The 13,436-nt window shown below is 42.3% G+C and overlaps 1 protein-coding gene across 1 annotated transcript in view; it reads left to right on the plus strand.

Annotated features, from left to right (window-relative positions):
* LOC128891813 (CUGBP Elav-like family member 5) overlaps positions 1 to 13,436 on the plus strand; it is a 406,325-nt gene that overhangs the window by 72,230 nt on the left and 320,659 nt on the right. The window contains exon 2 of the mRNA XM_054151638.1: positions 6,749 to 6,831. Coding sequence (XP_054007613.1) covers positions 6,749 to 6,831 — 83 coding nt within the window. The remainder of the gene's footprint in view (positions 1 to 6,748; positions 6,832 to 13,436) is intronic.

A 13,436-nucleotide genomic window follows, 5' to 3' on the forward strand; every position in this document is an offset into this window, starting at 1 on the left:
GTAATGAGAATGGCTCTTTAAAAATGTTTGAATTAAACAAAGTGGATACATCGATACACATCGAAACATTCACACATAAAAACCTCGATCAGAATTATTTCGAATAAATTCGAAGGAGTTGTTACTTTTCAACCGAAAGAAAAGAACGATCCTCCCCTCGAAATCTTTCTCTCCTGTATCCGTCTCGAACGAGTCTGGGAAAATATTATAAATTTTTCGAATTAATAGCGCGACGAGATAAGAAGGGAAAGTAAACGAGCTCGCATTAAAGCGACGGCTCCTCGCATTTTCTTCGCGCAACCCACCGAAACCGAGGACCACGGTGATTGATAAGGCGATCCCTGCCAACGATAGCCGTGATCGAGGGTGCTTGAAACTCGGAACGCAATTGCGCGCCGAACACAAACGAGTAATTTCATCGGTAAAATTCCCGGGAATATTCGCGCGTGGTTTGAAAGAAAGTTATACTCGAGTTGGCAATCACGAGTTGCACGCGAGACGCTTCGTCTCGCTTGTTTTCACGCATGTCCAAGTTAGAAAATATGGCAGGATCGAACGGGATAAATCTGTTCATTATTTCACGAGACTGACTCAATTATTTTAAGCCCCGTCGATCGCTGCGCCAGCACCCGGGAACTGGTGATTAATATCTCTTCGACGTTCTAATACAGTTTACGCTTCAACCTGATTCTTCGGAATGCTCGCAGGATCTGGCAAGGGTAGAAGTTGGCAGTAATATCACGGGCTTTTGGATCCAAATGTATTTGAAGGAAGCCAAAAAAGTAGTGCCAAATAGACAAATACGCAGCGATATGAAAATTAAGCGCGTATAAAGTGTGTCATCCAAAACGGATCGGTCTATTTTTCTGTTTATGCACGATTTTCATCGCGAGTTCACCACTTACTCCTTGCGAACCTGGGGCTAACGTATTCTGGAGTCCATAATATTGTTGAAATCGAATATTTATTCAACTATTTAAAAATATTTAATACTAGTGTTTATTAAGGAAATGTGAAGGGTTTTAATCTATATTTCGATAGAAATTTTCAAAAATACTGCTGGAAGTATGAACAAAAAATTCCTGAATCTCAATATTTCTTTCGCTCCAAGTGGTGCTGTTTTTCAATAATTACCTTGAAATTTAAGCAATCACCGTGAATTAAATCTCTTGAAAAATAGTGTCCGTATAACGAGCGAGTAAAATTCATCCTGAAGTAGATTTTACGAGAGGAAATTTAGCCGCGTTCCGTTCCGTGTCGCGATTCCTGTATGGCCAGTGGCGTTATCTGTAGATTTAATTCGCCCGAAAGACGAGGCGGTTGGACAGAGAAACGCGAAAGAGGAAGAAAGGTCGTCCTTGTTCTTGATACGCCACGGAAGCTAATTCGCCTTGAAGCCCCGCAGGGCGTGCGATTCACGAAATTTTCTAGTCTCGGCGGACGTCAACCGCGGAGAATAAGAGTGTCATGCGACCCGTCCCAATGCAATTAAGATAAGCACCGACGATGTTTATAAATATTTCGCTCTATTCCCATTTTCCAGAGGGTCGAAGTCGCGGCGCATATCTAGCAGGGAATACTTGGCGTGACCAGCCGCGGGCGAAGACCTCTTTGGAAACTTTTGGATTCGTCCTTCTCCAGTGTCGTTTCCCCGTTTCCGTTCTGTCCTTTGCAAGAGCTAGGTTAAATTCGGTTAGGGGTAGGAAATCTTCTTGCACTGGCTAGAGACTTCACGGATTCCTTATAAGGAAGCATACATTATCAATTTTATTAACACATTCGCGACCGACAGATATATATTTTACAGACAGAAGGAAAAAATCACAAGCAGCCCTATTTTTAAACCAGTAACAATCTCGAACCCATTATTCACATGTACATTGTTCTTCTTATTTGAACGTAAAAAATGATTGACTCTTACCTAGCTTGGACTAGATTTGAACGTCTTGCGTTCAAATAAGTAACAATTCTTGAAATAACCAATGGTGATTTGAACACGTGCAATGTTTCATGCGAAAGATTATAACAGCGTATACTTTTCTCTCCCTTATTCCTCGACTCTTTCTTACTCCCACGGCGTTTCCTGTTTCCCGTTTCCTGCCGCGGGTCTGTCTCTCTTTTACTCGCATTTTCGCCCCTCCAAACGACGTAACTCTTTGCTAAGAAACTACTCCCGTCATGACTCCACCTGCTATAGCGGCAAAATTGCGCCCTCGAAGTCACCGTGAGATTAAAACGTCTCGCGCTTCATGGTGTGACCCGTGGAACGAAAACAACCGCGACCCATTTGAATTTCGCATGCTGAAACGATGTGGCGCGCAGCCATGCTCAACCTGGCAACGGGGTAGTTTATTTATTAGGGTAATCTAGTAGCAGAGTCGGTGCAAAAAATGTCTAAAATACGAGAGACCATGAACAATCTACGCTGGTGGTGTTTTGAGAATTTGGTGCAAGTAAATGGAAATTATCGGGTTATAACAATTATTAAAAGGAGATTAGTGCAAGGATGATTTAGCAAGGATACATTTAGCATACGTTATTTTCAGTTCTCTGATTTCCCTCGAATCCACTCAGTTCAGGGTTATCAATTTCAACTTAATGTCTCGTTAGCAACCCTTCCAATAATTACAGTCTCGCGAGATGGCGCCACTTGTCTCTATATAAAATGGCGGATTTTCAGTCTTGTTTATTTGTAAGTACTATATACCTGTATATTTCAGGAGTCCATTCTCGTAGCACTCCTCGAATGCACAGTGGCTTGTTTGGTAGATCCACAGCCACGGCAACGTGGCCAAGGTAGTCGTCGAGTGTCACTTGTCCTTCGACGGTTTGAAGGGTAGTCTTCCTGAGAGATTCTCGTTTGTGCATCGTGCCAGATCTTCTTTCGCGGACGTAATCCGTAGCTCTTCCTCCTTGCTAACGATGATCACACCAAGGTGTTCCGTCAATGGGGACCCGACTAGTGAGGGTAGCGCCTGCCCATCGCTGGGCACAATGCGGACTTCCGTTCGAATCTTGACCCTATGCATCGTATCACGCCTAGGGAGTATCCCACGAAACTAGCGAGACTGCTTTCATACCAGGTCAGCCGCAGTTTATTTACTGTGGTAATACTTGCTTTCAAGTGACAGTTTCTTAGTCCGAGTTAAAATGGGTGTCTTCTGTAATTTTCCTCTCGAATAATTTTTAAATCTGGTGACTCGGTTTATAGATGTTGGATTCTTCTTAGGATCAATATTTTTGGATAGGGTATAGCAGAGGAATTTGTTTCGTCACTGAATCCTCATATAACGTCGCAAGAATGGAAAAACGTAAAATTTTTAAAATTTTCTTTGAGCCTGTAAAGATATATGTATATTTTGCTTTAGAAAGTCCAACAATCCCATATATTTTACCGGGATTAAAAGCGCGAGGATCATTTGGCAATTTACATAATTTCGTAACGTCAATTCCATGATGGAAAGGTGAGGGAACGAGTGTCCAGTTACCGATGGGCGGAAGTGTGCGTGTGGTGTGCTCAGGTGTCACCGGTGCTCGCTCCGCCGCTCATGCTTCCAAGGTGGCTCGGTGAAACCTCTTTGTAATATGACCTGGCGCTTAGCAAATTTACGAGGTCACTTAGACGATTATAATGACTGAGCGAGCCCACCCAGGCTGGAAGTTGAAAATTATCGAACCCATCCAATATCCCTAAATCTTCAATATCCACACTCGATTACGCCTAACCAATTTTTTAGAAGAACTTTACTCCCTTTCTGTGACTTCGTACGGTTACTTTGAAACTTACGACAGTTCCTTTCGAAGAAAATGTTCGTCTCGGTACCTTTCCGCTCTTGTCCAGCGTGCTTCGATTATGCTGTCTCGTTATTTTCACGTTACTCCCCTCGGCTGAGGTAAGACTAAAGGGTATATCGAATATATTGTTTTCGATATCAGAATGTAAGTTTTACTATAGTTTATATAAATTTGTCGCTTGATATTTCCACAAAATTGAGAATCTTCTTTTTCTTATAATTTTTATTCATTATTTGTTACTGGCAACCATAGTTTCTCGAACAAAGTACGAGCAAAGGAAGAACAACGATAATATTATGGCACACGTTTGGAGTAAGAAGTTAAGTAGGTTGTACGTGTACATGCAAGTTACCGTATCTGTTCGTAGAAATAATACTTTGATGTTGTACTAAGTCGCGATCAGATCCTATTCAATCTTGTTCGTGGCATGCTGCGGCAAATTAGTGTCGAGAGGGTTAGTTCGAAGTTTGATGTGAGAGAATAACGATTAGATGTGATGTCGCTGTACACGAGCGTTATAGCAAGAACGTGATATGTTCACGTACAAAAAGGACTGATACATTAGGGAAGATTTTTAAGTTGGAAACTCGATAGCTTACAAAACTAGCCAAAATATAGAGGATCTCGTGGCAAATGCTTTGTTTTAAGCAGTTCCTTGCCGTTTGAGTTAACTCATATAAATCAACCGCAATACTGCTTCAACAGTACAACAGGTTTACCGAGGTGTGACGCGAATATGCGTGGCGCTCGAAGGGTTAATAGATTTCGTATTCGTAGCAGTCAGGGCTATAGACAGATCAAGACTATCAAGTAGTGATACGAATAGCAGGTGATCTAAGACCGAGTTCTGTCCACGAGTCTGGCGGTGCGCGTGCTTGCTTACATCCATCTCTGTGTGTTGAGATAGTCAAATGAAGATCAGATAGGAGGAAGAAGCCCTTTGAATAAATCCTCAGACCGATAGGAAGGCGGGCCCAGGAGGTTTGCTCGACAGTGCGATAGCCGATAATGGCCTGGTTCAGGCACCGTCCAATTCTAGGGTTAATTACCATCGTTTTAACCCGCTATATACCGGAGTCGTTTTGGAAAATTAATTTTACGACGATGGGGATGTCGATACTTCCGTTGCTTCGGTACCGTTTTCAAGGCGGACCGCAAATAAACGATTCGATTAACTTGTTACGTCCGGGATGAAATTTTAACGTTTAGTCGATGCGTTAACGGAACTTAATTGAAAAGTTCAACACAGTCTGTTGCGGTGCACGTGCATCGATACCGCTGTATAAAAATTACACGTAACCTCGTTTCCGGCGAAAGAGCTCGCGAAGTTGAAGAAGATAGTTTGCAAACTTTGGAGGCGCTACATGTGCATCGCTGTAGATAGGTGTCTCGCTTGTGGAACATTGATTTGTGACTAATACACGGTTGTTCATATCAATTTAGAAATAACGACCTGGTTTTAACTAGCGCAGAGCTTGCGTGAGTGCAACATTGGCGAGACTGGGTTGGTCCCGACTGGCATTAATATCTGACCAAGATGATAACGTAGCAGGGACGTGTGGATTGCGTACCTCCGAGCTACGATTCGTCCGTGTTCAACCGATGAAATGGTGACGATTTGTTAATCGAGCCGTTTATTGCACGAATCGGTTAACTCCATAAAACGAAAAGTTGAGAAATGCGTTGAAATAATATACATTATTTATTAAAATTCACTTTATAGTATACATTCAAATAAATATTGTAAAATGCACAAATACACATGTAGCTTTCATCTAACGGTATATAAAATTAATAAGAAAGAATAGCCACAAAATAATCGTCAGTAATGTTACAATTTTTATGTGAGTGGTGGAGTTAATCGATTTGTGCAATGAACGGCTCAATCGTTAAAGTGATGATTCGTATTTTGAGATATGAGGAGAAACTGATTTTTTTTTTTTGTTAACAAGGATCTGTATTTATATTATAACGAACGATTCAAATTGCCCCATGCTTTTCCTTGTCCCTGGTGGATCCACCTGCTTCAACGATATTTATCGATTTGGGTAGGAGACGATCTTCTCACTCACGGCTGTTTCTCAATGGAAGCGTTTACTTTCCTTCGAAAGCTCAAAGAATATAGGCGACTGTAACTGCGTGAGGCACGGCCATTTCGCTCGAGCGATCTTGTCGACGCTCAGCTTGTAGCTGGTTGCTTGCGTCGCGACGTAAAAATTATAATGCAGAAGGTTGGTTAATGCGCCCGCGCTAGTAATTATACCGCGAAAAGTTTCAATCGCCTGCATCTAATTACAGTGACACATCGATTCCTGTCGAGTAAATGTTCCAAAGTGGCGAGCACACGCGATGGAGCGACGCCGGCGGTGCACTTTGCTGAATAAGTCTCCAAGCAAAGTGAACATTTCATTCTCCTTAAGGCTCTGTTTTGTTGTATGCCGGTTCGAGCATTCGACAGGGAAGACATGCAATTGGAACTCTTGTGTGTGGACAATCATCCAGGCATTAATGGGTCTAAATAAAAGGTTTCCTAAACGAGGGCTTTAAGAGTTTGTTGTTTGATAAAATTGGGTGGATTTTATTCGATTTTATCCTAGTATTTTAAATTAAAGTAGATATAATTATAGTCGGTGTATCCATCAAGACCATACCGATAGATTTATTTTGATATTAACGAATTCGTGACCGCTGACGTGAATTCACTTAATTGAATTCATTTAAATTCTATTCCTGGTTATACAAAAATGATGAAAATCTTTCTATTTTATACGCCACATATTTACAACACTTTCTCCCTAAAGGTACAAATTTGTGATGTCTAGTTTCAGAATTTTATTAGTTTCGTCAGTAATGTGTTAAAAAATTTCTGAAGATGAATTTCAGAAGACGATATGCTCTGAAATGTGGTCATTTCAAGTCAACTAACTATTTCTGACTTTGTTCTTTGTTTCAGGCTGTGCATTTCTCACCTACTACAGTCGTGACAGCGCAATCAGCGCCCAGAACGCTCTGCATGAGAAGCGGACTTTACCAGGGGTGAGTGTTTACACATTTGAAGGTGTAATTTACCTACTTTCAGGCTTCTTATATTCCACCGCGCCCACTCATTCTATGTGAATAAATAAAAAATAATGTAAATAAATGTAAATAAATAATGTTTCTACAACAAGGAATTCGCTGCAACTGGAAAACCGAACGTGACACGCGTCCGCGCGAACTTATATCATCGTTTTTAAGTGGCGAGCAGAACTGGGTCCACCGTATCACGTGTATATCACTGGCCGAAAATTAGCTGTAAAATTCTCCGCATATCTTCCAACCGAAAACCATTGGAATCGGTCCAAACCAGTGGCGAACTTGCAAAATGGCGATCTGTCCGGTTCGATTTTGCGCGGCACTTCATCGAATACCCATCGTACGTTCGTGAAAGTTAACACCCCCGTAATTCTTCCCGGGGCGCAGTTTCGCGTAAAAAGAGGCAAAGCCTGCAGTAACGTTAACAGATAATTATCGCTGCTGGAGCCGTATGGCGCTTTCCAGGCTAATTCCAGCGACTCACCCCGCGATCCGGAATATTAAAATGGCCCCGCGTGACAAGTTAATCTCTTAACGCTGAAAGGGTAGTTAGGAAGGGAATAGAGGGTCGATGGTAAGGGTTGAAAGAAGAGGTGGAAGCTGAGGGTTTGTGGAAGGTGTGGGTGGAGGCAAACTGCAGAATCCGCGATGTATCATCAGACTTCCCGTGTCTCCTACAAACGACAGGGGTGACTGCGTGCGTTCTTGTTCTCGGGTAGCACCAGAATTTCGCGTTCACCTTTTCGCTGAAGGGATCAGGAAACGTATATCTTCGCGTCTCGGTCGAATATCGGAAGCGTAGCCTCTACAAAAGCTTCTAGACAAATTGCCCAAAATAATGATATCGAGTTGAAAGCAAAAACTATAGAAAACCTACACGTTGCCCGAAAAAGACTTTATTAGATTGGATTGGTAGTCGACACGTTGATCGAGGACGTCCAGCCTTGACGCATGGAATCAGATAACGCAGAGGGATGGTTATTTCAACTGTTCCCGGTTTGGTCGGCCGGTCCAGGTGTTCCCGAAATAAATCGTCGACTTCGGCGAATGTTTTCAAACCAAATGGACCATATTTCTCTGAAAATTTCCCATCGATCGCAGCCGTAGGGGCTGAAGGGTACAAGCGCCGGCACTGAACGCTGCTTAACTGCCAGAGCAGTGCCAACACGCCTCTTCCCATTATCCGAGCTACCCCTTGGAAGTCCGTAGCGAGTACTGGCGTTATGTTTCGTTAATCTATCCCCGAAACAACGCAGCTACGGTCTTGGCACTGCTGCCAGCGGAAATCGTTTTAAATGTTATGCTGAGAGATGTGCCGGGGGCTTGGCTGAGTTATGACTTTATGAAGAGGTAGACGCATATACGGACGCACTTTTACGTGCGTGCACGCCTATGGCCGAGTGCACGCTGGCCAAATACGAAAAAATCACTTCAATTGCTTTGAGGGGTTCCCGCATGTGCCCATCGACGTAGCTCGTTTCGAGATTTTTGACATTTTCGTGCTGCCCTGTCGCCGAGTGGTATTTCGTTTCGCTTTATTTTCGTTGCCTCGTCCAGATGAAACGGCGAGAGGAATTATGACGAATATTAATTTAGAGTTAATTAAAACAATCTTCTGGAGCATCGCTCACGTCTACGGGGCAATGGTGGCTCTCTACTCCGATCTTTTTAAAAATATTTTTGAAGATAGGTCGTATGATGATTGGGGAATTTATTTTTAGCACGCTTTCAGTTCGTGAGAGAGGAATTTTCGAGCAACATGTTATGTAGAAAGTGTATTGGAATTGTTTGCGGTAAAATTTCCTTTGTTTATTATGTTTTTTATATTCGTTTTGGGGCTACATTTTGTACTGTTTGTTGCGTAGAATGGCGGGCGCGTAAATAGGGGATGATGTTAACTTTTTAGTTAGAAATAGAGGGTTATGAAGTGGTAGAACATTTGCGAAGCGTAATTGCATTATTTTTCGGAGGAAATTTTACACGTTTTATATGCAAATGGTTCTCTTCGCCATTCTGCGTATGAAAAGATTCTACATTTTTAAATTTCATAAAAATATTTCATTTTTAGCGTGCATTTAATTATTCTGCTCCATATCACTTCAACAGTAGATTGTGATTCTTTTCTTTTATATATATATAAAACTGTAGAGAACTTACAAAATCAACTGGAGTAGATTGTCTAAAACGTGAACATATTATGAAAGTCATAGTATTATACAAAATAAGAATAAATTTAGAGTACAACAATTAACAGTTTAATTGATTTTCTGAAGTTTCCATGATAAAAATGACTCCAAACACGACCGCACTCGAACTATTTTTAATAGTTATTTCTTTGAACCGTGACGGTCCGAGCACAGAATTAAAAGTGTCACAAATATGGTCGTATTTATACTCATTTTCATCCAGAAAGTCTCACCAATTCATCGGCAATATTCTCGCGAATATACGTTAAGAAATATAAAAATTGAAATTTTCCTTCCTGATCGCTTTCGGTTTACACCTCCTAGCCAAGCGACTCTCCGGATGGTTCACGATAATTAAAGATAAACAGCGTCGAGGATGATTCCTGACGGCAAATATGAGTAACAAATTTGCTCGATATTCAGGACACTGCTGCAATTCGTGAGACGTTCCCTCGAAAAATTGATAAATGAGGTTGCACTGTAAATTTGGCGTTGGCGATGTTGATTTTCTGGTTGACCGTGCCGAGTTGTAATATCCGAACGCACCTGAGACCATAACTTGAGCAAGCAACGAACCCTTCATAAACAGGGATCGCAAGCTGAACGCTCCCGCTGTGCAAGCAATAACAATGCCCGTGGCTAACCGGCTATACTTAGCCCGTGCTTACTGTGGAAAGCGAGCACGTGCGCAGACGCTCGTACCCGCTCACGCGATACCTCTGAAAGAAAGTATTGGGTATCCCACTTCCGGTCGTTATCGCGATAGTTCGCGCGGATCCTGTGGCGTGCGAAACGTAGACTGCTTTGACGAATCGTAGAAGCCATTTGATTACGTCGAAAACCATTTTTCTCTCGGAGGAACCAGAGTCCTGCTCGGGAGCTACGCTCTCGTACGACTTGTAATTTTTCATCGTTGTTACAAAAGTTTCTTTCGTGAGCGAACAGGATTAAACTCCGTCGGAAATTAGAGCCGAAACTGCGGAACTGTACATCTAAAACGAGATCCCGGCCGTCCGAAGCAAAGGACACTCTAATTCTCGCGTAACACGTTTCGCGATATGCTTCTCACTTATTAAACGGAGAATTGTTAAACGCTGAGTCGAGTTTAGTTCGTATTTTATCGAGACCATCTGTTATTTCATTCAAAAGTTCTTACCAGTGGTAGGTAATTATTAAATAGCACGCTTCGCTTTTAACGAATCGACCGCTTCCTAAATGGCAGCGCTATGGAGCTACGAAGTAACTACATAGTATTTTTTGACAAAGAATTCTCAACACACTCTTCTTTACTGTTTTCTGTGCTCCTGAATTTTTTAATTGTCTTAAGGTTATAAATACAAATTGGTTGGAATATTTTGTACCTCTGTTTTGCCACACAATTTTCAAGTTTTTAAATGATGTCATGGCATGACGACTTCTACGACAAATACACGAGACATTCGCGCCGTTACAATTTTCTCGTGTTAAACTAAAACGGAATTCAGGACGAAGATCTCAGCCACGTGTTTACAGAAAAGTGTAATGGGAAGCGAGCACGTGCGAGCAAGCAGGAGATTGTATTATAACAGGGAGGCGCAGAGCATGAGAAGGTACCAGAGAATTTGACGGAGTGAAAGACAGGAATGTAGAGAAGGGATTCGGCTCGCGTGCTGTAGGAGTTGATGACGTGAAATTCGTAGCGAAGGTGTACCGCGATGCGTAGATACGAAGGTGTGTCAGAGTGGAGGAGATCATACACCAGACAACAGAGATGTAAGATCCGCCTTTGTGTCAGGCTAAGCCAGTCGTATTTGTTGGGACGTGGGATGATATGGTCGCATTTACGAGCGTGGAAGAGAACCGAAGGCATGAATTCTGAACATGTTGCACGCTGAATTCTGAATTCCGTTGGTGAACAGAGGGAGTACAATTGGGATTGACACCGTTTTTGGGGTGAGATGAGAGTACTTCTTAGAAGATAAGGGGAGGATACTAAGTCTCACTTGAATGCATAGGTTACATCGGGTACTTGAGATGAATCAGCTAAGTTTATAGGTAGAGGTACTGTTCAGTCCAATTTCCAGTACGACGACAAAACAAATTAAATTATATTTTCAATCAATTATTTTTCCACGCGTTAAGATAAAGATAAGAAAAACAGCGCTACATTTACCGTAGATGCAGGTTTGCGCGACTCCGGAGTAATGTTAATGAATTACAGGAAGTGAACGGTCAGCGAGGAAGAAATCACGAAGATTTCATTGGACTGCGAGGGGTTGCACAGGTGCGGCCGGAAGTTCGAAAAACTTCGTTAGGGAAGAATGCAAACAATGCTCGAGGGTTGCTCGGCTCTTTCCTCCGCCTTCGCGTTCGACTCGCAAACGTATTCCGCTCCCCGACTTCTTTTTCCCACTTTTTCCACCTCGCTGCGAGCTTTGCACGCGCGAGTATCGTTTTCCTTATGCAAATTCGCGCCAACTCGAAGCGCGTCGCGTCGCTCGGACGGCCATCGTCGTGCGACCGTCGGAGTTGAACGTTTCTTTCCTTCGAGCTGGCAAACCCCATGGCACTCTGACGCCAATTACACCCTCGTAAATCGGCCCGCCAATTTGTCAGTCGCGCGCAATCCGTCCTTCTGAATTTCACCGTGCCTTATCGCGTCGCCCTAACGTTCGCGCTACTTAAGCCCGTTCCTAATTTCGACACGGAAGAGAAAGGGTAGTCGAACCGTCGCGAAGTGGAACAGGGGATTAATGGATTTTTCTTTTAGCCGTCAAAACTCGAGGGCTCAAGAGTTGCTCCGTCCTGACATTTGTGTTCCAATGCACTTCTACTAATAAGGTGAGCAGAGAGACGCTTCTTGGTTCTTCCTGATTTTTTGTAGGTCCTTATAGTGTGGAACGCTAATTGAATTAATAAGAGGGATTGGTGTAGGGGCATCGATCGATGGTTTTACTTGGAGCTGGGTGAGATTTATAGAAAGTTATTTTGACAAGAGAAGTAATTCTACTTTGATAACTAGATGCATAGAGCGAGATATTTTTTTTTTGTATTTCGAATGGAGAATGTGTCGAGGAAAAATATATAAAACGATGATATTTGGCAATGTTATTATTGCAGCTAGTGTGAATTACGAATTATTATTGTATATTTTACAGTCGAGTGCTTTTAATACTCAAATTAATTAACCGACGCCTGTAAACAGGAATACAGATATATTTGCTTCGAAATTGGTATAATGTTACTTGCAATCATCAAAAACATTTCGCTAGATAATTCCGCATAATAATAATTTATAAATATACCTGTGAAAGTGATCACAAAATAATAAAACAAGTGTATTAATCTCAATACTGTCTAATGGTTTCAAATAAAAGTACTTGAGCACATGAAAGAGAAGAAAAATGTGAAAGTTTTAAATCACTTTAAGCTATAACTATGTATATGGATTTGCTTAACGTTCAGCAATTTCACGAATCGCGATCTCCTTCGGCCGGCGAAGGTTAAATAAAGATCGTTACAGTTTAGCTGGGATCCTACATAGGAATTTTTCTGTCGCCAGCGAAATACCAATGAACAGCAATAACATCTGGCGATCTGTTAATGTTGGAGTCAGCTAGACCAACACTGCAGCCATGGCGGAGGCTGAGCTTGCGAGCAAAGCAAATAAACAAAAATTAAATCTGGAAGGCTTTATCGTGGGGAGACGGTCGGAGATTTCTGCGTGGAAAAAGACTTGGAAGTGTATATACGTATATAAAGAGAAGGACGAATATCCAGTTTAACGAGAAAAGAGAGATAAGCGTAATGCTATCAATTTCGATAAAGCGTGGCCCGCATTAAGCCTCCTGCCCATCTTACCCGAAAAAGAGGAGAGTATTGGTCCGCCTTGATCTTTAATTTCACCAGAGTACGCCGAGAATTATCGTGCCACGTAGCGACGCACCTAAATAGCAATTTACCTAAAGAGCCTCGCAAGCCAGAATCCCTCCTCTCCTCGGGCCATCCCGAGATGAGACGGTGACGTTTACGATGACCTCCAGACGAAGGTTCGATCGAATCTTGAAGCGAGTCCGTGGAAAGATCGATAGGAATCATCCACGATGATATCAGGACTGATCGGGTGAAATTCTGAAAACTCATGCCTCGCGGTACCTTTGCAAAAACTTTTTTAGAGCAAACAAGGCTAAAAGCGTTTAAATAATTCGACTCTCATGGAAAACCACGAATAACATCAGCTTTGCTCTTCAACAACCAAGCAATTCACGTTATTATCATTCGCGAATCATCGATTAAATGAAAGTTAACCCTCGCGAGTACGAAAGACCGTACGTTGGCTTTCATTGGCCGTGCGGTCGCGGTCGGTTCGATAACATTTATCTTCTCCCATTTTCTTCTCGG

Source organism: Hylaeus anthracinus, unplaced genomic scaffold (assembly GCF_026225885.1).
Source record: "Hylaeus anthracinus isolate JK02 unplaced genomic scaffold, UHH_iyHylAnth1.0_haploid 0, whole genome shotgun sequence".
NCBI lineage: Eukaryota > Metazoa > Arthropoda > Insecta > Hymenoptera > Colletidae > Hylaeus > Hylaeus anthracinus.